General features: G+C 37.9%; 1 protein-coding gene across 10 annotated transcripts in view; it reads left to right on the top strand.

The window, feature by feature from the left end:
• The window catches only part of Dock3 (dedicator of cytokinesis 3), a 552,674-nt gene that overhangs the window by 436,534 nt on the left and 88,390 nt on the right, over positions 1-27,750 (top strand). For all 10 annotated transcript variants that reach the window (XM_048794632.1, XM_048794629.1, XM_048794628.1 and 7 more), the window contains 8 exons: positions 8,458-8,582; positions 10,101-10,263; positions 11,188-11,294; positions 11,833-12,004; positions 12,374-12,471; positions 15,127-15,210; positions 16,260-16,360; positions 26,264-26,345. In XM_048794632.1, coding sequence (XP_048650589.1) covers positions 8,458-8,582; positions 10,101-10,263; positions 11,188-11,294; positions 11,833-12,004; positions 12,374-12,471; positions 15,127-15,210; positions 16,260-16,360; positions 26,264-26,345 — 932 coding nt within the window. The remainder of the gene's footprint in view (positions 1-8,457; positions 8,583-10,100; positions 10,264-11,187; positions 11,295-11,832; positions 12,005-12,373; positions 12,472-15,126; positions 15,211-16,259; positions 16,361-26,263; positions 26,346-27,750) is intronic.

The raw sequence follows: 27,750 nt of genomic DNA, 5'->3' as shown, positions 1-27,750 counted from the left end.
GGGGGGGGGGGGGGGGGGTTGTGCATACTTTGTCTCCTTTTCCACTCTTTTACTCTTGAGGAAAGAGCTTTTTGCACAGATGGCCACTCACAGTTTTGTGGGCTGTTAACAATTGTCAACCTCCTTAATGTACCACAATATACTGTCAGAGTGGGTATGCCACCCGTGGGCAATAAAATAGAGTTGTACCTGCAGGTCCTGATAGAGCAACAATAATGTGTGTTTAAAATGTGGTCAGACTGTCTTGGGAAACAATAATAGGGTGTCTTTCTGACATCCTATTATTGCTTTTTACTGGAGTGTAAATACACACTGTGTTGATGTGAGCAGAAGGTATCCTCCTCTGAGCCACAGCTAAGACCCTGACTATACAGTTTTCCAGAAAAAGTGCTTTGGTGAATCTGTTCCAAGTTCTGGCCACCCCTCCTCCTGCCTCTGAGCCACTCTTCAACTGTGAGAACATTATACCTGGGCTGCAGCAGTCCCTCGGCCTCATAGTACTTGTGTGGCCATGTTACAAGAAGCTTCATCTTCTTGACACATGGGCAAATGGAGAAAGAACAAGAAAATCAATTGTCAGTAACTAGGAGCATTTTGACACTTAAGTCTGAGAAATTACAGTAGATGAAAAATTAGAATTACTCGTAAGCTGTGGTCCTTATTTTAAAAGTACCCAGTATTTTGGGAATGAGATTGGTAGGATTATGTTATGTGCTTGTGTGAATATAATATAATGAATTCTACTACTATGCATAATTACAATGCACCAATTAAAAAAAAAATAACTCCCTAGTATTTGGCAGAAACCAGCAGAAACTCATTTGGAGAAGTTGTTGTTCTTGTTTTGTCAAACTGCCTAGATAGGTCTCTGTCAAACTGAATTGGCAGAACTATAAGAAAGAGTTCAGATAGGCTATAGCCACACTAATACCTAACATGCTATTTTCTGAAAAGGTCTTTCTGACATCCTATTATTGCTTTTTACTGGAGTGTAAATATACACTGTGTTGATGTGAGCAGAAGATATCCTCCTCTGAGCCACAGCTAAGACCCTGACTACACAGTTATCCAGCTCTGCTCATGGCTCATAATAATGAGCAGAGAAAACAGTGATACTATAGGTGTTCTGGGAGCCTGGGGCTCTAGAGAAAGGCGTGCTGATCCAGAAAAAATGCCATCTTAGATTATAAAAAAACAAATAGATATGGGAATTTAAGCCATTTTTTGAAACTGAGCACATATAACTTTTTTGTTGATCATGATATTTCCATGGGTACTTCTTCTTCTCTCTAGACCATTTTTAGTTCAGTACAGAAACTAATAACTATAACACCTTTTTACTTCTTTCCTAGATTTTATTTTAAAGAAGATAAGCAGGAAAGAAAGATATTCCAGGGTAACAAGTAGATAGTAATATAGTTCCCTGTGACTCATGTATCAGAATTAGCCATAATCAAACTTTGAAGAACTCTTGTCAGCCAAAAGACCATAACTTGAAAGGAATAATTTAAAACCTCGTGTTCAAGAAGGGGCTGTACCATTATCCAGATCATGTCTAAGCCAACAGAGATGTAACATCTTCTGTATCACTATTTCTTATCTTTCCTGGAAACTTCATGCCCTGGGGTCAATGGAAAGACAGAGCTCTGTTATGCTCTTTGGGAAGTACAACATTTTAACCTGTTTCATAAGACTTGAATTTCTGTGGTTTTAATAGACTGTGGTATAGGCCAAGTTTTCTATTAAATGATCTCTGTCTTGCCATAAGAAGTCCACCTTTGATTTAATATGTTGTTTTAAAACAAAGAATAAGTTTTTCTCTAAAGTAGTAATCTTCAAATTTTATTGTGTGTTGGAATCACCTGCAAAGCTTGGAAAAACACAGATTACTGGGCCCACTACCAAGAGTTTCTAATTCAGTAGAATTGGGCCAGGGTTCAACAATTCATATTTCTCACAAACTCTCAAGTGATGGTGATGCTGCTAGTCTGGAAACCTCTCAGAGAACGATGCCCTAGAAAATATTTTGCTTTGGAGATGTTTTGTTCTTCCCTGAGTCAGATCTGAGGCAAATACCCCTCCTCTTTGGGTTGTCCTGAACTTGCCCATTAGAAGACAGCTATGCAGACATGGCATCCCTCTAGAGGATTCCCTGACTCTTGCCTTGTACTCAGAAATACACTATAATTTTCTTTGATCTCTGATAAAAAAATGCATATTTCATCACAGACCTACAGTGATGTTTCTGTCTCTTTTCCTGTTTGTCTTAATTGTTTTTGTTTTTCTCTGTGCTGTCCCCTCATTCTCGCCCCTTTTTCTCTGATGCAGAGCTGAAGATAGTTGGGTGTAAGTTCCTGCTTTTTTGTGTCCTGTCTGCCTACTGCCTGCTTTGTTCCCATCTTCCTTTGTTTCATGGAATGTTGCAATACTGAGGTGGGGTGTCATGTACATTATTAATCCTTCATCAGCCTCACCTTCCCAGTAACTGAAAAGACAAAAAGAGAAGCTACCAGCCCACCCTATGACATCATATTACTTAGGGTATTCATTAATATCTGAGAACATATTGGAATGTTTAGAAAATCTTAACAAGTCTGAGGTATATAGAGATGGGAAAGGATTGTTTTATGAGACAGAAGAGTTACTGCAACTGAAAAGAAAATGAGTAGTACTTACCCCAAGCCTCACAGAATCAGAAAGTTTATCTTTTTCCAGCCCTGCTAGGAGATACTTCATAAAGAGAGCAGATGTACAGAGATATCACTTTCGAAAGAATGGTCTTCTCAAGGGAAGTGATGAACTGATTTGTCACAAATGGATTCATGTTGGTTTGATCTGTGTCAAATGATGCTTTGGTATTATGCTAAGGGATGGTTTAAGAATGATCATTTCTGGTCTGGTAAGAGGTTAAAAGATCATCATATTCCTGACCCAAGAAAGGAATAACTATATATAATGATGTGATGCTATTCCCATATCTGTCATCCTGTTAGAGCAGAGGGCATCACTGACTTTATAGTAATAGATACCAGAAGTGTGACCGCAAAGACATGGTGAGAAAAATAAAGAGCCCGTCTTTTTTGGATACCTAAAGAATCTCTCCCAAGATTGTTATTTTTCCTTTCTCTCCCTCAAGAAAATAAAACATTGATTTCATATGTTCAAGACTCCATGTAACGTGTTAGTATCTTCACATCTCAATGATTTTTGTCAGGAGACTTCTTCCTATTCTACAAAAAGATAGAATTGGCACCATTCCATGTAAGCTGCTGTGTCTTCTGAGATAAGATATATCTTATTGTCTATGGTCTCAAGGGAAAGAAATCACCTTCATAGAAGCTCCTCCTAATCCTATTTAGATGCATACAAAATATAAATAATATACTATTAAGTGCTATTTTATTTGAACTCAATGCCTTCTAATATGTGGTATGAATAATTTATATAGAAGGGACATAAATATAATAAATAATCCAAACCAGACTGAATGCCCAAACTTATGTGGCCTTTATGAACCATTTCTACATAGGCTAGAATCATATGAGACAGGGCCCCAAACTTCAAATAATGCTGGAGTTTCTGGCAAGAGATTCTCTTGCTGACAGAATGCTATAGTGCTTGAGCTAAACCTCAGAAGTTCTGAGGCCTCTAAGAAAATTGCTCTTAGAAGAAACCTGCAAACATATCCTGAGCTCTTTTTCTCCAGAGTCATGCTAGAATACATGTCTTTGGAAGGTCAGATCTATTACTGCTGAATGCCATGGCACTGGCAACTCATCAGCAGTGCTCCCCAGTCCTCCAAGATTTCTGCTGACTTAATAGAGCTGTTTACTTCTCAGACCTCTCACTCCATAAGGACCCTAGAATATTTCCCATTATAATAAGGTAGCATCAGGCTGTCAATGATACCCAAGGCATGGCCTCTGAGCAGACTTAGCCAGCTGCTAGAGCAGGCAAGTTTTGAGGACACACAACCTGTTTTCACATTGGAGCCAACCTGCCACTCTTCCCAACACTCTGATCTTTGCCTGTCTCAAGAACATTCTTGCAACACCATGGTGATTTCTTGGACCTGGACATAACCCTATGCCTAGCTTTCTTTTAAATTTTTAACACCTTTAAAAACTTGTTTTGAGAAATTAAAACAAAGTTCAGTGCAAAAAAGAAATTATTATTCACTTGTCTGAATTAACAGCTATAAAAAGAATTTATTAAATTTGTTCTAGTCTTTTTGCTTCTCTATAAAATATATCAATAGAGATGAAAAAATAAGGTAGCATCAGAGTCATTACATTTCTCCTTCCCAGCAGCTATTTGTGTAGGCTCTCGGGAGTTGAAATTTTTGATGCATAGTGACAGTGTAGCATAGCTATTCTCATATAAACATTCCAAGCCAGGTATCAACACACTATAACCTGGGCCAAATCTAGCCAGGAATCTATTTTTGTACTGTTTACCAGCTAAGAATTTTTTAAAGAGTTGTGAAAACAAAGAATACTGTAATAGAGACATATGCAACCCACAAGACCTAAAATATTTACTGCCTATACTGTCTATACAGGAAAAGTTTTCCAACCCCTGCCCTCTGTTAAGTACCTAGTTCCCTGACCACAACTGTACCAACAGCTGACATGGGCTATTATGGGAGCTGTGAATACAGTAGAGACAGTTTACTCTGAGACCCCCTTACAAGAATAAACTCAATTCACTCATCTCATTCAAAAATTCTATTGCATGGTACCTAAGAAAGAACTAAGTACTTTGAGATATAATATCCTCTACCATCCCTAGAAAACAGGTAACACCCAACAAAGGAAGGCAGAGCTGCCCAAGGCCCTTCCTAAAAGGAAGACTCATCAGCAGGACCACCCTCAGTAATACCTATTTTCACATCCTGCAGAAAAACCTCACACCCCTCCCAGCATATTTCCATATAGCCTAAGAGCTGTCCATCCCTTCACTTTAACCAAACTTCATCAGTGTCCTCCCAGCAGACCTCATATTTTGGTCTTCTTGTGTAAACGATGGAGAGCATCAGAATTACCTAGTGCTTTTAAACACACCACACCACACACATTCATACACACACAATATAATTTGAAGGGCTAGATACTAGAAATCCAATTTTAATAAGCTTCCCAGGTGATTCAAATACAGAGAGCCAGGCAGCGGTCTGCAAACTAATCTCCACAACCACTGCTCACGCCTTCTCTTTCCCGTCTTCATTGTAATGTGCCTGTCCTCATCCCTCTCCTGTTAATATTTCCTGGAAATTGGTGCTAAAGTTTATAGAAACCTCCAATGCCTTAACCCAAAGGCGTGATTGAACTGGTAGATTTTGTAAACATGTAACACGCAATAAGGACCATTGAAGAGCAGGGGAGTCCTGGAAGGCTCTGTAAGACAGACCTGGGGCTTTTCACGTGCTTTCTAGGTGTTTTGGTTCAATTCAATTTAAAAGATCCCAGAAAGCTTTTGACAAGAAGCTTCCCCCACCTGCAGCAATATTAACTCTCACAAAAATGCCATTTTTTCATTGAAACCATAATTTGCAAAATTGCAACCCATAAGGGAGCCTAATATCTAAGAACAGTGCTGATCTAAGTAGGTCTGTTCCACAAATAAAGAACAGGCAAAGACCTGATGAAATCAAGCTTCTTTAGTCTGTAACTCCGAGAGTTACTTGTAAGTATTAAATTTTTTTTTCCCCTCAGGTATACAATCACCAAAGGAATTCTATTTTTAGAAAAGAACGAAAAATGTAGGACTATCTCACTCAGTCCTTCCATTTTGAAACTGGCATTTTGGCTTAAAATGTCCTCCTCAGAAACTGTGAACTCATTCCACACAGTCAACACAGATCAAATTCTATGATTATAATCTCCAAGACAATGCCCAGTTTTATATTAGTATTCTGTGTAATATGTTGCTAAGAAAATTTTGAAAACATTTCATTTCAAGTACATGTTCACTGTAGCATGGTTAACCTTGTATAGAGCCATAAAAATCAAAAGCCATTGTACAACCTAAAAAAATATTTCCAATGATCTTTAGAAATATGCTTCTTAAAGCCACATAGATTATCTTCAGAAAAACTTCCAGAGAATGCAAGCAAGGCTAATATTTTAAACCAGCACTTGTTCTTCAGATTAGACATTAAAATTCTCTAGACTATTCACTTAATGCTAAATCATTCTAGAAATTGAATAATTACTTAAGTTTTGTAAGAAAGCTAATGTGAAACCAAAAGCCTTTATCAGACGATGGCTCTGTTTTAATTGCTAAAAATTACAGGTGTAACTAAATCTGATTTATCCTATTATAATAACAATAGACCATAGTAAAGTTCCCAATTAAGTTTGAATTTTGGACTTTCAGGAGTTTCAGTATTTTTCAGAACTGGTTTTATTTATTCTGTGTCCTAAAAATAGCAAACTGATGAATTTGAGTTTCCCTTCTCTTTCTACCTGCCTTCACCATTCCACCTGCACACCTGAGTTCTATTAATGGTATGCTAGGAGATCACAAGCAGGGATGCCCAGAGGAAGCAGATTAAGATTCCAAATTCATCCACATTCAAAACAGAGGCTCTATCCATCCCAGGAGGAAAGTCTGAACAGACTTCAAGGATGGATACCCTCTTATGCCCCACATATGCAACAGTTGCATTTGGGTATGATTTTTAATTTTTTTAGTTGTTGATGTTTATTTCATTTATTTAATTATATGTGGTGCCTCACACATGCTAGGCAAGTGCTCTACCAATGAGCCATAACCCCAGCCCTTAGGTATGATTTTTAGAACAGATTTTCCTCTTCCCTTCATGGTAGCCTCAGAGTTGCTTGTTTGGAAAACAGAATGGCTCTCACACATTAGAGAAAGTTATCAGGACTCCCAGAGAATAATTAAGTACTTATCTTGAGCTGCTCTTCTCTATTTGAGCCAAAATACTTTGAAAACTTGTGCATCCAAATAACTGTGATTACAAGATTGCACTCCTAGAATAGGAAGGTGACGTGAAGACTGGAAGGACATGTCATGAAGACCCAAAAAGAAAGTCTTGCACATGTGCCAGTCTTGTTCTATCGCAATTTCAATAATGAGAGATATTCAGATGCTTCCACAATTTGAGAGTTGGTCAGAAAAGACATTGTCATCTATCTCTGACTAAACCAGAAAGCTCACTTGCTAACCAAAACCAAGCCCTGTTTCTGTCATTGCAATTCTAGATAATAAATATATTTCACTGTGCCAATTTTTCTAAGAAATTGAAAGTAGAAAGAATGTCTGCCTTCTGAATTGGCTTGCTTCGCAGATTAACTTCCTGTGACCTCCTAGATGGTTTCTATAAGCAGCTAACACATCTTCATTTTGTTCTTACCTGTTTTCCTCTGCTATTTTCTTCCTTTGAAGTTTTTTTCCCCATGGTGTTACTATATTTTTTAGAAAGTTAAAAGCCTTTCTTTATAAAATTATGTGAATAAAACTGGCCATGTTACAGATTTATAAACTTACAGCAGCTTAATAAGCTCTTCTTATACTTGAACAAGGAGCCCAGTTTTCTTTCAATTCACCTTCCTAAAAAGACAGGTGCGACTTGGTTCATTCTGGACCTAATAGTTTGAGTTTCTCCTGCCGGATCTTTTTTTTTTTTTTTTTTTTTTTTAAAGATAGAGTGAGAGAGGGAGGGAGAGAGAGAGAATTTTTAATATTTATTTTTTAGTTCTCGGCGGACACAACATCTTTGTTTGTATGTGGTGCTGAGGATCGAACCCAGGCCGCACGCATACCAGGCGAGCGCGCTACCGCTTGAGCCACATCCCCAGCCCTCCTGCCGGATCTTGAGTAACAGAGATGAACGAATAGAATGGAGTCAGAGCACAGGAAAGCAACAAGAGCGTAACAGATTGCTGCCCCATTGCCTTCACTCTGTGTTCCTGGAGAGTGATCTACTCCCAGAGCATTTGCAAACAAAACAAAGAAAAACTGACAGGTCATCCAGGGACTTTAGCTGGGCACTCCAGCAGGGAAGGTAATTGGAGCAAAGTCTCCAGAAGGAATGGTGGGTATATACTCTATTTGGACTCAAAAAGTTTTGGAATTGTAAATAAATAAATAAATAAATTTTAGTAAATAAAACAGACATAATTAAAATAAGTGTTATTCCTTCTGAGTTTAAAATATTCCCTTTTGGGGTGTTTTAGATTGCATAAGAGAAGTTTCTCTACACTGGATAAACCAGGGGTTATCTTTATGATTCAGACTTAGAGAACATATGACTAACCATCGTGAGTGCTGCACTGATGTTGGTAGAATGTTCATTGTTATTAACCAAGCTTGGAATGCCCTGAGCACCCACTCAAGCCCCTGAGGTTCCAAATGCTAGCCTGTTTCTCCATGTAAATGGGGCAGTGTAACTTCTATGGTCATGAGGACGTGGCATTTCTTTCCCTGCAGGTGATATCCGTAATGACCTGTACCTAACCCTGGAGAAGGGGGATTTTGAAAGAGGGGGAAAGAGTGTACAAAAGAATATTGAAGTGACCATGTATGTGCTTTATGCAGATGGAGAAATACTGAAGGTAAGGCTTGCCAGTCGGTCATGTAGAATGGAGGCCAGTGTAATAATTCTGGAGTGTTCTTATGGTCTTTCTAGAAGTCCATTTCCTTCAGGCAGGATTGAACTCAAATCATCCCATATACATTCTTCTCTCCCTTTCCCTTTCTTCAAGGAAACCCTATAGTATGCTTTGATAGTGACTTCCAGTGTCATCTGCCTTTGCAGAAATTCTTCCTAGTGTCTGACCTGAATCCCTCCTGTTTCAATTTATACCTATTCCCTCTAGTTCTGTCCTACATGTTACCTCTTCTGCCATTCTGCCTCACATGAACTTGCCTACTTTGGTAATAGTTATTAGGTTCTATTTTGCCTTTTTGTTTCTTAAGCTAACCTAGAAAATTATATTTGCATTTTGGTCATAAGTAAAACGTAGACACTCACTGGCTGGTACCAAGTTATGAATTAAAGAACAGCAAACTCAGTCCTGGAACATTATTTCCAGCTCATGTAGTGCAAGGATCCTCTGGCACTCTTCATTGAAAACAGAGACCTGGTATGCAATATTTATATTGTCAGTTTTTCCCTTAGACATATCACAGTTAAGTTCCTGGTTAGTAACAAGGCACCATTTGCAGTGCATTTGATAGAAGGCAAATCAGTCTTTCATAAGTCTCACTTCTGTGTATTGGCAACAGTGGCAACAGTCCCAGTGAGGCATGCAGAGCAGAAGGGATCATTCCCATTTGAAAGAGGAAAAGGTAAAACTAGTTGATAACATCTTCCGAAGCAAGCCAGAAATAAAGGAGAATGTTGAAACAGTGATGAAAACAGTAATTTATGTATCATTTTAAAAACCAAACAGAAGGACCTTGGCATGTCCATGGTTTGCATGGAAAGTGTCAAACGTAGCAAAGCCATTAGTCAGTCATGCTGCTCCTGTGTGTCAGGGAGATGCTCCTGATCATGTTGCCCAAAGCTTCCTTCAGGACAGAGGCCCAGGTACTCTTGGGACTATATCTTCATGGCAACATTTGGGAACAGGTCAAGTTAAATCTGGCCCTCCTTGTTTATATCCAAGGAAAGTCAGCAAATGGTGATCTAAAATGCAAGTCCTACACTGGACTAAAGAAAATTAAGAAAGCAAGCTCTTTTGATTTATAATTTAGTATTTCTTTATGATATGGTGCAATGCTGTATAGTCGACTTCTCTCATGGAACTTACTGTTTCCTTTCTCATTGAAGATAAAGAGTCTATGTTAGTGATTCAGATCACTACCTAGCTTCCCTCCAATTTACCAAGCAGTGTGTGTGGTAACTTCTGCCCCAAGGAAAACAAGGAGCAATTGTGACTGCTAATTGTTTATACCATCCACACAGTTGTTTCTAAAAGTATTAAATTTAAGTCAAGTACACTCTCATTTCATAGATTTAGCCTGATGTGAAAATAAAACTTTCACACAGGAGAAAATGTCCTAGTGATACACAGAATCCAGGCACTCCCTTCAAGAAAATAACACCTTATTTTGCTTCTCTCTTACAGGATTGCATCAGCTTGGGTTCAGGAGAGCCAAATAGAAGTTCCTATCACTCCTTTGTCCTCTATCACAGTAACAGTCCTCGCTGGGGAGAAATTATTAAATTGCCTATCCCCATTGACAGATTTCGGGGCTCCCACCTGCGCTTCGAATTCAGACATTGTTCCAGTGAGTGAGACTCCCCTTCACATTCCCTTGAAGATATGAATATAACTCTCTTTTGTAGAATAGAATTAAGAGAATTCTTATTGGGGCAGGAAAAGGAGGACTTAGGAATAAATGGATACTCAGAGATCAGATGTTATTAGAGGGTGTTCTTTGGAGTGTAAAAGAACCATGGGCCTTCCTAGTGTCTGAAATATCTAGCATCATTCTCCTTTGGATTTTTCCTTTGCACTATTAAACTGCTTCTCAAAGAACTCCTAGGTCATCAAGACCACCAAATGCCGCAGTCTGGCTGGGCGCAAAATCACGAGCCACCACACAGCTTGTAGATTCAAACAGCAACTCTTTATTCCTGAACTCACACCAGCCATATACAAACACGTTCTCGGGAAATCCACGTTCTCTGCCCAAATCCACGTTCTCTGCCCAAAATCCACCTCCACTGGGCTTCTGTCTCCCAAAATATACTCTGAATCCCATGAGAACTCAAGGGGAACTCAGGCAGCAGGATACGCCCTATTCCCAGCAGGAATAATCTTAAACCTTAAACCTGGAACCTAAACTGGGAACGCCCTAAACACGATTATCTTAAACCGGGAACACCCTAATCCGCCTTGGTCCTTGAGCAAGGTCACCTACATTCAATGTCACTGCAACATGGGGTACGCTGGCAAGGAAATTGTCATACCTACTTGGCTAATGGCTCCCAGCACAGCAGTTTAGTTTCTCTTTGTATTTAGGTAGCCTGTATGTCTTGGGGCATAAATGGAAGCTTGTTCTAGTACGTTTCTCATCGTTTCTATAGTCAGCTTGCTACCTAGTTAATGAAAGAAGGGTCAAAAGAGTGGAGGTTACAAACACAAAAAGAATTTCTATTAAGAAGCAAAATGAAAGGCAAAAATAGCTAACACTTACCTCTGGTTGCAGCAAAAGACAAAGGGGAAAAGAAACTCTTTGGCTTTGCATTCTCACCCCTGATGCGTGATGATGGCACCACCCTCTCAGATGATATTCATGAGCTTTATGTGTACAAGGTATGGGGTCTGACTGTCTTTCATCCCCACCCTTCACCTCCTGTGGCAACTCTCACACATGGTTCTCAGGTGGGTTTTATTGGGCAGGTCAGAGGAGTCAGAGTAGCGCCGTGATGGGTGAAAACAGAACAGCTGTGGGCAGGCTTTTGTTTTAACGCCAACAGGCCTTTTGTTTCCAACCTCCCACTTCATTGGATGAAAATTTTTTACTGACTCCTCTATGCCATTATTGTCTGGGCTAGTTAAGTTCTAAGTCCTGCTATTTGAGATCATGGTTCTGCTGTCACAGCTTAGCTGCCACCCAAGTTTGTTTATACAACGGGTGGAGGCCACATTCCTTTCCATGTTTTGTTTAAAAAGCACGTAAAATGTTCTGGGAAGTTTCTAAACAGAAAGCACTCTTCCAAAACGACCTGAGACAGAAGGTATAACCTTAGGAAGATAAGAGCAAATATCAGCTCAGAAATTCCCTGGGACCTGATTTTTCCACATGGCATGGCTCCAAAAACATTTTCAGTTCTCTACTTTTCATCTACAGTGTGATGAGAATAGCACATTTAACAACCATGCTTTGTACCTGGGCCTGCCCTGCTGCAAGGAAGACTACAATGGCTGCCCTAATATCCCCTCAAGCCTCATCTTCCAGCGCAGCACCAAAGAGTCTTTCTTCATTTCCACACAGCTCTCTTCTACCAAACTCACCCAAAATGGTAGGTAATGTTGCCTGCAAGGTGCCCTCCACTGTCCTCAGTTGTTGGTTCCACATTGCTAGTGCATGTTAAGGGAGACAAGAGAGTATTACTTCTTCATACCAGAGTAAGAGACTTCTTTTGTTTTGAAGTTGATGGAGTCCCTCAGCAAGAGCAGCCTATGAGGTTTCCATGGTGTTAGTAGCACCAGAGTGCACATACAGGGTGCACAGATAAATCTTGGCCTTGACCTTAGCATTAAAGAGTCCATTATGATGCTCATGGCTAGTTCTCTTCCTCTAGATTTCACCTGTTCTTGTCTTGGGGAGTCTTGGCCTTGCTCAACCTTGAAAGAGCCAGGATTCACCATCTTTTGGGCTTGCTTTCTAGTGGACCTCCTTGCTCTACTGAAATGGAAGGCCTTTCCAGACCGGATCATGGACATCCTAGGGAGGCTGCGGCATGTCAGTGGGGAGGAAATTGTTAAGGTATGTCTTTTACTTTGTGCAAACATACTGCTGGGAAAGAATCTGGGTAAAAGACGTTAACTCCCCGTGATTTCTGCTAGTAAGCCTCTAAGGCTATTTCTCCAGATACGTAATAGATGAATAGGAATATCTTGGAGGTTTTTCTTGTTCTGTTTCATTTTGTTTCAGTTTGTTGTTAGCTAGTTTTTAATAAAAGTGTATAGCCAGATGTAATCCAAGCTACTTGGACTGGGAGGTAAGAGGATTACAAGTTTGAGGCAAGCCTGGGCAACTTAGCAAGACCCTTTTTCACAATAAAATTTAAAATGGCTGGGGTTGAGTACTTGCCCAGCATGCACAGGCCCTAGCTTCCATCTCTAGTACCACAAAAAGAAAAAAAGTATTTATCATACCAAGTTTATAACCTTTTAAAGACTATATTTTAATTATAATTATAAACCCATTTTCTTCACTGAGAGAAAAATTATTAGTAAAGGGCAGTGGTAAAAGCATCCTCCCAAAACCAATCCCTGTGTTTTTTGCTGCCTATATTCCTTCAGGTCTCTTCTGCCTTCTTTTAGGCCTCTTTCTCATTTTCCTTACTTTGTAAACCTTTTACCTCAACCCAAACCTAATGTATTTCTGGGTCTACTTTCCTAATTATTCAAACTCTGAATAATATTCATTCATCTGTAGCTGCTGATTTTGCCCCATCTCTCACTTCAAGTCCATGCTAATGAAACCTTTACCCACCTACCTCAACTGCTTCCTCCAGATACCTTTATGGCATTTCTCATCTAATGACCTTAAGCAGGCTGACAGCAATACCACCAGTTCCCAGTTGTTTTTATATGACCTCTCTAGGCCACCCATTTGTAACTTAAGCCCACCCAGACACTTGCTGGTGGTGAAAACCCAGTAGGTGAATTACACACAACAAACTGAACTCTACTGAGGAAGGTGGAGATGCTTTCAATCATCAGCAAGAGCAACAGAATATAGGCTACAGATTAAATCTTGAGAAGACATTTTGTTCATAATGAGCTTCCTTAGCTCTGCCATCACAAATCAGTTAGCATAGATGCACAGTCTATACTTTCATTTCAGAGCTCTAGTTTTTAAAGTCTGTACTTTTATAAAGTTAATGTATGAATTTGGTTTTAATGAATTGATCTAATTATCATAGAATTTTTAAAAAATTCTTCATAGACTAATAGTAGTTTTGAAATCTGAGATAAATTGATACTCATATTTTCCTTTTAAACATAAAAATATTAGGTTTGCAGATAAGGTATTAAGAAATCTGTAGTCTTCTTAAGAAAGAGTTGTCATAGCTAGGCACGATGGCACACACCTGTAATCCCAGCAATTTGGGAGGCTGAGGCAGAAGGATTGCAAGTTCAAACCCAGCCTCAGCAACTCAGGGAGACCCTGTCTCTAATAAAATATAAAAAAGGGCTGGGGATGTGGCTTGGTGGTTAACCGCCCCTGGGTTCAATCCCTAATACAAAAAAGAGAAGGAATTGTCATATTCCTGACAAGAAAACATCCTACCAGCATATCAAGCTTTATTTTATTTTTTTAAGAATTTTTTAAAGTATTTATTTTTTAGTTGTAGTTGGACACAATACCTTTATTTATTGTTATGCGGTGCTGAGGATTGAACCCAGGGCGCGCACGTGCTAAGCGAGTGCTCTACCACTGAGCGACAACCCCAGCCCCCCGCATATCAGGTTTTAATATCAGTAATTTGTCTTGATTCACCAGAAGAGAATATAAAGAGCATATGCTGACATTTTTAATTTTTAAACTTTTTTACTAGAAAAATTTCAAGCTTACCCAATAGTTGAAAATAGTATAAAAAGAGTCCTATGGGTATCCCTCATCTAATTCCAAGAACCACTAACTCATTACCTGACCCATCAACACTCTAATCTACACTTCCACTTCATATTGTTTGAAATAAATTATAAATATTATATCATTTAACTTGGGATTTGACTGGCAAAGTATTATATTTGCTTTTTAGACTCTAAGGATCTATCAGTATTTATTAGTTTCTCTCTTTTTTAACTTAAAAAAGAAGAAAAAAGCCATATGTTCAAAAAGCAACAGCAATAAAGAACACTCTCAGATTTCTTTTACTTTCACTGAGAGTCCTCATTGGCTGCCTTCTCCCTTCTCCTAGAATACTAATTCCTAAACTAAAAAATAGTTACTGTAGGTAAAGTCTAACTTGCCACACCTCATCCAAATGTACCCTATATATTTAGGTCACAGTAGAGAGTAAGGGACTGGTAAGCTCTGTGAAGACCCAAGAAATTGAGCTCTTTTTCTCAAATTTTGCATCAGAATCTGCTATTCTGCCTGGGTGTCCAATTTACTTATTTCTTTGTTTGTTTGTCTAAGTTAATAGCTCTTTCCTTATAGATTTAGAACCTATTCAACAGGAAGAGCTTCCTAGGTCTTTTTCAGAGTCTTTGGGCTATAAACACCCCCCTGTCCACCTACTTATCCCTTAGCTAGGTGAAGACAGGATACAAGACAGTTTTTAAGTCCTGTTTTAAGATTCTAGATATTTCATTTTATTAAGAGTGAAATTCACTGGTATATGGGAATTTGACCATGCATGCAAGTTCCTGAGCCCTGAGCCCTCTGCTTTTGATGTTGTTTCAGTTTCTTCAGGACATCTTAGATACACTCTTCGTGATTTTGGATGATAATACAGAAAAATATGGCCTGCTGGTTTTTCAGTCTCTGGTAAGTCACGTCTTGATTTTTCATTTTTATTAATTATTCCTATCACATGCTTCAAAACTTTTTAAATAAACACCCTAACTTATTAGAATGAGGCAGTAAAAGCTGCAGATATTTCCAATGAAAAGGGACTGAGAAGTGTCACCCAAGGAAGACCAACCAACCAACCTACCAGGCAAATCTCTCCAAGATCAGGTTTGAAGAATTCAGCTTGGTCAGGTTTAAATCTAGGCTTTATAGTTCTGAATTCTCCATCTTATCACTATTGCAGGGTTGCCTAGCTCCAGCAGTAGTGACCTATACCAGCAAGAGGCCCAGGGACTAGTAGAGGAAAACAGATGGTCAATTTTTCACCAACAAAGTAGAATACAACCACTGGGAAAAGCAGAGACTCACTCATGATAGTCTCCAAAACCCTGTGCAGTTCCAGAGGTCTCTGGAGGTTCTCTCCTTCTTTCATTCTATGTAGTTGTTTCAGATTCAGAGTATCAGAAGGTTGTTTTAGTAAGAACTGACAGGGATTTCTAATGTTTAGTGCATTTTTCTTAATATATCTTGTCCCACCAGATGGCTGTATATTCATTCAAGAAAAACCAGATACTGCAATCTACATGATTAGGAACCAAGCTGAGAGTTGGAATTGCCGCTTGCCACCAGCCCCATTTCTAAAGGGCACAGCCTTCCATAGCTTGATGTGGCTCACAAGACAATCTTTTTTCCATCAGGTTTCCAAGTTTTAGTGTTTATGCCACCAACACAGATAGTGTTTTGCCTGTCCCTGATTTTGATCCATATTGTACTACTCAAAATTATTGTAAAAGGAAAGGCTCAGAATAACACAGGCACAAACTAATGAACTCTGGATCTGATTGGGATACTGGGAGTGAGAGAAGAGAAAAACAGAGAATGGAAATCTTATAGTTATTTCCCATGGGGAACAATAGACAAAACACTGACAGTTTGCATTCCTTGAAAAAGATAATCTGTTTCTGGCTAGAGATAGGTCTGAAGCCTCCAGTGAACCCTGGTGACCTAAGCACTATCTCTCCCAGGTTTTCATCATCAACCTGCTCCGAGACATCAAGTATTTCCACTTCCGACCAGTAATGGATACATATATCCAGAAGCACTTTGCTGGAGCCCTGGCATATAAGTAAGTTGCATTTAGTGTTATTATTAGGACTTTTGTTTGAGTAACAAGAAAGACTTTTTTTAAAAGTTCAGCCTGCAACCACATTCAGTTGACTTTTTTAATTTAATGTTTTTAATATTGGTAAAATATATGTAACATAAAAATTACCATTTTAACCATTTTCTAAGTTTATAATTCAGTGCCATTCGTATTGTTGTACAACCATCACCAGAATTCTATCCATCTCCAGAACTCTTCATTATATAAAGCTGAAACTCTGTAACAGTTAACAATAACTCTATTCCCCATTTCTCCCAGCCCCTAGAAACCACCATTCTACTCTGTATCTCTATGAATTTTGATTACTCTAAGTTCCTCATGTAGGAAGAATCATAGTGTATTTGTCCTTTTGTGAGTAGATATTTCAATGAACATAATTTCTTCAGATTTCATCCATGTTGTAGCATTTGTCAGATCATATTATATATGTATATATATTTATTTATATATTTTTATATAAAATCAATCACATTTTATCTATTCATCTGTCTATCCATTGATGGATAAGTGGATTACTTCTACCTTTTGTCATTTTTTAAAAGTGCTCCAATGAATATGAATGTACAAATATATCTTTTTTGTTGTTGTTTATGTATTTATTTATTTATTAGTTCTAATCAGTTATACATGACAGTAAGAAGCTCTGTGATTCATTGTACACAAATGGAGCAGAATTTTTCAGTTCTCTAGTTGTACATGAAGCAGAGCCACACCATTTGTGCAATCATACATGTACCAGTGATGTCAATCTCATTCAACCATTTTTCCTACCTCTTTGTCCCCTACCCTCTCCCCTTTGCCCCATCCAAAGTTCCTCCACTTATCCCTGTGCACCCCCCTCCATATGGATTAGCATTCACTTATAAGATAAAACATTTGGTCCCTGGTATTTTGAAATTGACTTATTTCACATAGCATGATATTCTCTAACTCCATCCATTTACCTGCAAATGCCATAATTTTATTCTCTTTTAATGCTGAGAAATATTCCATTGTGTATATGTATCACAATTTCTTTATCCATTCATCTATTGAAGGGCATCTAAGTTGCTTCCATAGTTTAAAAATCATGAATTATGCTGCTAAAACATTGAAGTGTCTGTGGTACTAGTATGCTGTTTTTAAGTCTTTAGGGTATAGACCAAGGAGTGGGATAGCTGGGTCAAATGGTTGTTCCATTCCAAGTTTTCTAAGGAATCTCCATACTGCTTTCCAGATTGATTGCACTAATTTTCAGTCCCACCAGAAATATATGAGTGTGCCTTTCCCCCACATCCTCGCCAACAGTTACTGTTGCTTGTATTCTTGATAACTGCCATTCAGACTAGAGTGAAATGAATCTTGAGTAGTTTTAATTTGCATTTCTGTAAACGTTGAACATTTTTTTCATATATTTGTTGATCGATTGTATTTCTTCTTCTGAGAAGTGTCTGTTCAGTTTCTTAGCCCATTTGTTGATTGGGTTGTTTGCTTTTTGGTGTTAAGTTTTGGGGGGTATCTTTATATATCCTAGAGATTAGTGCTCTATCTGATGTGCATGTGGTAAAAATTTGCTCCCATTCTGTAGGCTTTCTCTTTTCACCTTACTATTTCTTTTGCTGAAAAGAAGTTTTTCAGTTTGAATCCATCCCATTTATTAATTCTTTATTTTATTTCTTATGCTTTAGGAGTCTTTTTAAGGAAGTCGGGGCCTAATTTGACATGATGAAGATTCAGGCCTACTTTTTCTTTTATTAGGGATAGGATCTCTGGTCTAATTCCTAGGTCCTTAATCCACTTTGAGATTTTTGCATGATGAGTGATAGGGGTTTAGTTTAGTTTCATTTTGCTGCATATGGATTTCCAGTTTTCCCAGCAGCATTTGTTGAATAGGCTATCTTTTCTCCAATACATGTTTTTGGCATCTTTGTTGACTATGAGGTATTTATGTGGGTAGGCGTTTGAGAGCATCTTCAGTTTCATTGCTTGAAATTGATCTGTTTAAATTTTCTTTCTTTCTTACATTTTTTATTTGAAATGATCTATTTAAATATTCTTTGTCCTCTTGATTCAAGTTGGGTCAGTCATATGCCTCTAGAAATTTATCAATATCTTCAAGATTGTGATGTCTCCTGCTTCACTCTTCTTGCTAAGGATTGCTTTGGCTATTCTGGATCTCTTATTTTTCTAAGTAATTTTCATGATTGCTTTTTCTATTTCTATAAGGAATGACATTGGGATTTTAACTGGAATCACATTGAATCTGTGTAGCACTTTGGGTAGTATGGCCATTTTGACAATATTGATTCTGCCTATCCAAGAACATGGGAGATCTTTCCATCTTCTGAGGTCTTCTTCAATTTCTTTCTTTAGTGTTCTGTAGTTTTCACTGTTGAAGTCTTTCACTTCACTTGTTAGATTGATTTCCAAGCTTTTTAGGTTATTATGAATGGGGTAGTTTTCCTAATTTGTCTTTCAGAGGATTCATCACTGATATATAGAATTGCATTTGATTTATGAGTATTGATTTTATATCCTGCTACTTGGCTGAATTCATTTATTAATTCTAGAAGTTTTCTGGTTGGAAATTTTGGATCCTCTAAGTATAATTTCTCATTTTTCTGATTGTACAGGTTGCAGAATCACATTGGTCATATAGTCAGTAATTTCTATTTTATTCTGCTGCCCTTCCTATCCCCCCTTCCCTTCCCCTCCCAATCTAATGAGACACACTTCTCTTTTTTGTTTTCTCCTCACAACATCATACATGTATTCTGTATAACGATGAGAGTCCCCTTCCATCTTCCGTGCAAATCCCCTTCTCCCTCCGTTTCCCTCCCACCTCTCTTCCCTATTTAGTGGTAATCTTCTTCTCATGCTCTTCCTCCCTATCCCATTTTGAGTCACCCCCCTTATATCAGAGAAGACATTCAGCATTTTTAGGGATTGGCTAACTTCACTTAGCATAATCTGCTCTAATGCCATCCATTTCCCTGCAAATGCCATGATCTTGTTATGTTTTAGTGCTGAGTAATATTCCATTGTATATAAATGCCACTTTTTTCATCCATTCATCTATTGAAGGGATCTAGGTTGGTTCCACAGTCTAGCTATTGTGAATTGTGCTGCTATAAACATTGATGTGGCTGTGTCCCTGTAGTATGCTCTTTTTAGGTCTTTTGGGTATAGTCCAAGAAAGGGGATAGCTGGGTCAAATGGTGGTTCCATTCCCAGCTTTCCAAGGAATCTCCATACTGCTTTCCAAATTGGCTGTACCAATTTGCAGTCCCACCAGCAATGTATGAGTGTACTTTTTTCCCGCATCCTCGCCACAGTCTATGTCTTTTAATTGATGAATTTAGGCCATTGACATTCAGGGATATTATTGAGACATGGTTTGTATTCCCAGTCATTTTAGTTTATTTTTGGTTTTTTTAACATCACATGGTTTCTTCTTTGATTGGACTTTCCTTTAGTGTAGTTCTTCCCTTTGCAGATTTTTCATTGTTGTTTTTCATTTCCTCTTCATCCATGAAGAGGAAATGAAAAACAATATTGCCAAGAATATTCTGTAGTGCCAGCTTTCTTGCTGTAAATTCTTTTAACTCTTGTTTATTTCATCATCAAATCTGAAGCTTAATTTTGCTGGATATAAAATTCTTGCTTGGCATCCATTTTCTTTCAGAGCTTGATATATATTTTTCCAGATCTCTTGCTTTGAGGGTCTGTGTTGAAAAATCTGCTGAGATCCAAATTGGTCTTTGATTCCTCTCTTGCAGCCTCTAAAATTCTATCCTTATTCTGCATTCTAGGCATTTTCATTATAATGTGCCTTGGTGTAGATCTGTTGTGATTTTATACATTTGATATCCTGTAAGCCTCTTGTATTTGATTTTCCAATTCATTCTTCATGTTTGGGAAATTTTCTGATATTATTTCTGTTGGGAGTCGCCCCGGCTCCAAAGACTAACTTCCCCATCCCCCAAGAAGAGCTGTCCAATGGTGAGCCCTGCTGGCTCACCTGATCCTACCCACCAATCAGAAAGCACCCCATGCCAACTGTCAAACGACCCCTGGCTCTATAAATATGCAGATCTGTTCCTCAATAAACAGGCATTTGCTCCGATGATGAGCCTTGTTCGTTCTTTCAATTTCATTGAAGAGATTGTGCATTCCTTTGGTTTGAATCTCTGTGCCTTCCTCTATCCCAATAAATCTTAGATTTGGTCTTTTGATGTTATCCCATAATTCTTGGATGTTCTGTTCATGGTTTCTTACCATCTTCACTGTGTGGTCAACTTTATTTTCAAGATTGTATATTTTGTATTAATTGTCTGAGGTTGTGTTTTCCAGGTGATCTAGTCTGTTGGTGATGCTTGAGTTTTTTATTTGGTTTATTGTTTCCTTTTATTTACAGGATTTCTGTTTGTTTGTTTGTTTGTTTTTCAGAATCTCCATCTCTTTCTTGAAATAATCATCTTCTACCTGTATTTGCTCTCTTATCTCTTTGTTGAGAGTGATCAATTTTTGCCTGTATTTGCTCACTTAGATAATTCTTTAATTCACAGACCATTTTAATTATATACATTCTGAACTCCTCTGACATTTCATCTACTGCACTGTTGATGGATTCTATTGTTGTAGTATCTTGGTTTGGGGTACTTTCTCTCTTGTTTTTTCATGTTGTCTATGTGTCTTCCTCTCTTGCAGTGCAGATCTATTGCAGCTTCTACCCTATAGTCTTGTAGTATCCCTGCAGTTTGCCAATATCTCACCTTTAAGTGAGGGGAGGGTATATCAATGTTAATAGCACCCAATACAACCAATATGCAGCCATAAATCAATTAGCTTCTATTTGGAAACTATAAACAGAAATGATGAGTTCAGTTATCTTCTACCATATAACCAGTAAGTTTGCATAATGGTTTACAGTTCCTAATGGTAGACAGAGAGAGGGGTAGGCTGTGATGTTTATGAAGTAGGACATGAGAATATAGAGGTATTAGATCATAGGACTAATTAAAGGTAGTCAAAAGAAGTTGGCTGTTAGCAGGAGGGAAAACAAGAGAGGCAACCCCATCCAAGGCTCCCCAGTACCTCTGCAACAGGATAGTGTCTGTTAACGCACCTAGTAGAGATACCTCTGGTGCATGGGCCTTGGTGATGGTTTTCCAAGTCCTGGTTGTTGTCTCTAGATGGAAGCAGCCATGTCCCTAGTTGGTGGTGGCAGTAGCATCAAGCCTGTAGGTACCTTGATGTTGGGCTTCCAGATCCTAGTCAGTGTCCCAAGGTGGAAGCTGCCCCAACTAAAGATGGTGGAAGAGGCAGCATAAGTAACCCAAGATGGCAGTGGAGGTGTCCCAAGATGGAGGCAACCACTTTCAGAGATGGGGCTGAAAGGATGGACTGTACCATGGCATTGGGTGGCCTATTTAGTGATGCTGCAGTGTGGCATACAGTGCTGCAATGGGCAGCTGCCTCTTGGCCCTGTTTGATGTCCCGTGGTGGAGATTACTGCATGGTGAGGGCTATGACAGTGACTGCAATGTCCCCAAATGGAGGCAGTTTGGGTGGAGCCACATGTTGGTGAATAGGAAACAACAGCGTTGTGTTCCTCTCTGGATTGGCAGGCCACACAGTGTAGGTCAGACCTCTACAAATATATTTTCAAGACCCTGATTTTACTTCTTTAGGTATTCACTCAAAAGTGGAATGTCTGGATCATATAGAAATTCTGTTTAATTTTTTGAGAAATAACCATATTGTTTTCATTAGTAGCTGCACCATTTTATATTCCCAACAGAACACATAGTTTATAATTTCTCCACATCTCACTGATACTTGCTATTACCAGTTTGTTTTTTGTTTGTTTGGGGCTTTTTTGTTTGTTTGTTTGTTTGTTTTGTGTGTGTGTGTGTGTGTGTGTGTGTGTGGTGCTGGGGATTGAACTCAGGGCCTTGTGCATGGGAGGCAAGCACTCTACCAACTGAGCTCTATCACCAGCCCCATTACCTGGTTTTTTGATAGTAGCCATCCTAATTAGTGTGAAGTGGTATCTTTTTGTCATTTGCATTTGCATTTCCCTAATACTTAGTGATGTTGAGTATCTTTTTGTTTGCTTATTAGCCATTTATATGTCTTCTTTGGAGAAATATCTATCTTTTGTTATTTTTAATCAGATTTTTTTGTTGTTGTTGTCATAGAGATGTAGGAGTTCTTTATATTCTCCGGATATTGGCATCTTGTAAGTTGTATGATTTATAAATAATCATTGCTAAATCCAGTGTCATGAAGCTTTCCCCCTGTTTTCTTTCAGGAGGTTTTTTTTGTCCAGTTTTTGCTCCATTTTGAGTTGATTTTGTATATTGTATAAGAAAAGTTTCAAACTTTATTCATTTTGCACATGGATACACAATTTTCCCAGTATCATTTGTTGGTCTTTTTCTCATTGAATGGACTAGACATTCTTGTTGAAAATTATTTGGCCATCCATGGGAAGGTTTATTTCCGGGATGTTTTATCCCACTGTTGTAGATATCTGTCTTTATGTCAGTACAACATTGTTTTAATTGCAATAGCTTTGTACTAAGTTTTGAAATCAAGAAGTATGAGACTTTTGTTCTTTTTCTTCAAGATTGTTTTGGCTATTCTGTGTCCTTGAGATTCCATATGAATCTTAGCATGGCATTTTCTATTTCTGAAAGAAAAAAGTATTGACATCTTAGCATCATTAAGTCTTTCAATATATGAACATGGGATGTCTTTCCGTGTATAGGTCTTTTCTTTAATTTCTTTTAGCAATATTGGGTAGCTATTTGTGTACAAGTCTTTCACCTCCTTACCTTTATTCCTAATATTTTATTCCTTTTGATGCTATTATAAATGGAATTTTTTTCAGATTGTTCATTGTTAGTATACAGAAACACAACTCATTTTTTCTGTGTTGTTTTGTGTCCTGAAACTTTGCTGAATTCATTTATTAGTCTAACTTTTTTTTTCACCAGCACTGGGGATTGAATCCATGGGTAGTCTACTACTGAGCTACATCCCCAGCACTTTTTTTTTTTTTTTTTTGAGTCGGGGTCTTGCTATGTTGTCAAGGTTGGGTGCAAATTTGCAATTCTCCTGCCTCTGCCTCCCAAATTGCTGAAATTACAGGCATGTACCACTGTAACCAGCCTCCAGTGGAGTCTTTAGTGTTTGTACATTTGAGATCATGTCACCTGAAAACAGAGATAATTTTTCATTCTGCTTTCTAATTTGGGTACCTTTTATTTATTTTTTTCTTAATTATTGCTCTGGGTTGAAATCCCAGCACATGTTGGGGAAAAAAAGTGGCAAAAGCAAGCATCCTTGTCTTATTTTTGATCTTAGAGGAAAAGCTTTCAGTCTTTCACTTTGGGGTATGATGTTAACTGTGGGCTTTCGGCTGACATTTTAAACCATAGTTTATTACATAGTTGGTGTACTTTTCCTTCTAAGAAATGATGGTGAAGTTGCTAATAATAAGTCTTACTTTTCCTATGAGAAACATCTGAGTAGTTAAATACAGCATTCTCAAGTAAATGCCAAAAAAAATAGACAGTCACTAAAAAAAATAATGTAATTGATAAACAAATATGGGAAACATATTATCTAAGACAATTGAAACAATAAGAAATAACCATTTCTTTTATGAAATTAGCACAAATTAAAATTGTTTTTTATTTTTTAGTTCATTACAATTATAAATAACAATGGGATTCATTTTGACATATTCATAAATACATATAACATAATTTTCTCCACTTCAATCCCCAATGCTACCCCTTTCCCTCTCCTTATCCACCCCTGTTCTTCTTTCTTTACTCTATTAATCTTCCTTCTATTTATTTAATTGTTTTTTAATTGGTGCATTTTAGTTATATAGAAAATTGGAATGCATTGTGATATATTCATTACATGCTCATAGCATGATTCAGTCAACTTTACTCCCCTGTTCTTCCCCTCCTCCCTCCTCCTTGGTCCCCTGCTTCTACTGTGCTGATCTCCCTTCTATTATTGAGATACTCTTTTTAAAATTTCTTTTTTCTCTTTAGCTTCCACATATGAGAGAAAATATTCAACCTTTGATTCTCTGAGTCTGGTTTATTTCACTTAGCATGATGCTTTCCAGTTTTATGCATTGCCAGTAATGACATAATTTAATTATTCTTTATGGCTGAGTAGAACTTCATTGTGTATATACCACATAACAAGCAAAGATTTTTCTCCCATTCTGTAGCTCTCTCTCTTCATGTTCTTGATTTTTCCCTTTGCTGTGTAGAAGCTTTTTCATTTGTCCAGATATTCCCCCCTGTGTTGCTGGGCTTCTTGCCTGCAGGAAAGTACTTGACCACCAATCTATATCCCCAACCCAGAAGCTATTTAAGGCTATCCCACTTATTGATTCTTGGTTTTATTTCTCGAGCTTCAGGAGTCTTATTAAGGTAATTGGTGCCCATGACCAACACACAGGCAACACATGCCTATGTGTTGGAGCATTGTTCCTATGTTTTATTCTAGCTGTTTCACTGTTTCTGACATAATTCCTAGGTCTTTGGCCCACTTTGAGTTGATTTTTGTGCAGGGTGAGAGGTAGGAAATCTAGTTTTATTCTTCTACATATAGCTATCCAGTTTTCTCAGCACCAATTTGTTTAAAGTGTTGTCTTTTCTCTAAAGTATGCTTTTGTCAAGTTTGTCAAGGATCAAATGACTGAATTTATGTAGGTTTCTGTGTTTTCTAGTATATTCCATTGGCCTTCATACCTGATTTTATGCCAACATCATGCTCTTTTTGTTTCTATAGCTCTGTAGTATAAATTGATATCAGGTATTATGATGCCTCCAGTCTCACTCTTGTTGCACAGGATTGCTTAGGCCATCCTGACTCTTTTATTCTTCCATGTAAATTTTAGTGCTGTGAAGATTGTCATTGGTATTTTGATGGGGATTTCATTGAATCTGTAGATTGCTTTTGGTAATATGATCATTTGAAGATATTAATTCTGACTATTCATGAACATGTTAGGTCTTTTCATCTTGTAAGTTCTTCTTCAATTTATTTCTTCAGTGTTTTATAATTTTCAATTTAGAGATCTTTTACCTCCTTAGTTATATTTATTCCTAAGTGAAATTAATAGCACAGTTGTTGAAACATAAATAAAACCCAACAGTGGCAATGCTGTGGAGTCATTGGAATTCTGATACTTTGATATAATTTTGGAGAGCAGATACTGCACTAAGTACTTTGTGTTTGAGATGTACTGTTATTTTCTCCATATTTTAAATTAAAAGAATGAGGCACAGTGAAGGACATAACTTGCCTAAGGATGCAGGACTAGATACTGATTGGTCTCAGATGTGACCACAATCTGTACTCTTTCTTTCTTCTGTGGTCTCTTGCCATATAAATATGTAGACCTACTGACCCAGAAATTCCATTCCTCTTGGGTGTCTCAGTCCTCAGGAAATGAAGTAGATGGGATGGGATGACACATGGAACTGTTTGCTTTAATTCAGAGTCCATTGTTTACCAATCAGTGCTGTAGGTTCTGAAGACAGGCTTTAAAGGGAAACAAAGTATACATTCAGTCCAAGTCTTTGAGAAGAGGAGAATGGGAAAGAGTGATGGTAATTGCTGATTAAAATTTGGGCAATGCCTTATGGGTAAGGAATATTTGTCTCAGATAATCTCAAAATTCCACAGCTGAAATGGATTCATTGCTTCATTCTAGCTCATCAACAGAATATTATTTCCTATTTGACTAATTCAGTGCTGAATTTCCTGTTTGACTAATTAAACATTTTAGTCTGCATTGCCTTTAGACTGAAGTGGGATCTCTGTAACTTTTCTCTTTTCTAGGGAGCTCATCCGCTGTTTGAAGTGGTATATGGACTGTTCAGCAGAACTGATTCGGCAGGACCATATTCAGGAAGCCATGCGGGTAATGTATTGAGTTTACCATACATAAGGAGACCAAACCTGAAGTTAATGTGAGTAATTTCAGTGGTATAGTGTGCAAAACAAGTGTAGATATCCTGCTTTCAGGAATGACTGCTTTGATCCACATAATTTCTGTTTCTTTACCTCAATTGTGCCCAGAAGATCTTTATTCCTGATAATACTGAAGTGGGAAGGAAGGATAATGTATGCATGGCTGCTGGTCATTTTCTCTTGCCAGATCAGTATCAGTCCAATCCACTGACTAAAATATTGTTAACGCCTTCTAAGCCAATGTTGATAATAATATTGATTAGAATTAAGATTTTCTAACACTGTTTCCTTCTTTGGTGGTTACTAAACAGTATTTTTTGGAAATATTTTATTAAAAAGAACTAAATGTATGTGGGTATATTGAAAAGAAGATCATTTAAAAACCTTAGCCTTAGGAAGAAACTTGATTTTTCCATGGTCTAGGCCACCTGTTAGAACCCCTACTCAAACAAGTTCCCTGACAATGTACCCTGTTTTTACATTGGGGGGTGATTCTAGTTGACATGGTCTTTTAGTCAGCTTTTTTGCTGCTATGACTAAAAAATCTGACCAGAACAACTGTAGAGGAAAAAAAGGTTTTTTTTGAGGGCTCATAGTTTCAGAGGTCTCAGTCCATTGATAACTGGCTCCCTTCCTCAGGGCTCAACGTGAGGATGAATAGCATGGCAGAAGAGTATGGTAGAGGGAAGCTTTCAAAAGATGATCAGAAAGCAGAGAGAGAGACTCCACTCATCATATATAAAATATATACCTCAAAGGAATGCCCCCAATGCCCCACCTTCTCCAGCCACACCCAACTTGCCTTCAGTTACCACTCAGTTAATCCCATCAAAGGGATTAATTCACTGATTGGGTTAAGATTATCATAACCCAATCATTTATTTTATAAACCTTCTTGCATTGTCTCACACATGAGCTTTTAGGAGACACCTCATATCCAAACCATAACACATGGAACTGTCTTTAACTTCACTATCTGGTAACTTCTTTTTATGGCTACTGCTTCTGTTATAGAGAACCACATATAACACTGTTGGTCTCTTTTTTGCTCAGAAGTTTCCCAGAAAGCTGTTGTGTCCTCTGGGAACTTGAAGCAAAACCATGCTTTTTCATTCTGTCCCTGTCTTTTCTTGTACTTTTTTGTGTTGTTTTTCCACAATATTTTCCCATCCTTTCCACATACCAATAAAATAAAAATGGCAGCAAAGTAGTTCTGCTATTTCTCTTCTTCTTTTAATTTTACATCATCTATACCAAGTATAGGGCCTGTGTTTTTGTTCTTCAGAAGAATAAATTGAAAGGTCAAAATCAAGTCATAGATTATGTGTTTACTCTGCCGGTTCTCTGCATGTTTT

This window comes from Marmota marmota, unplaced genomic scaffold, assembly GCF_001458135.2.
Source record: "Marmota marmota marmota unplaced genomic scaffold, marMar, whole genome shotgun sequence".
NCBI lineage: Eukaryota > Metazoa > Chordata > Mammalia > Rodentia > Sciuridae > Marmota > Marmota marmota.
The sequence above is the reverse complement of the archived record's forward strand: the minus strand, read 5'-3'. Positions and strand labels throughout refer to the sequence as shown.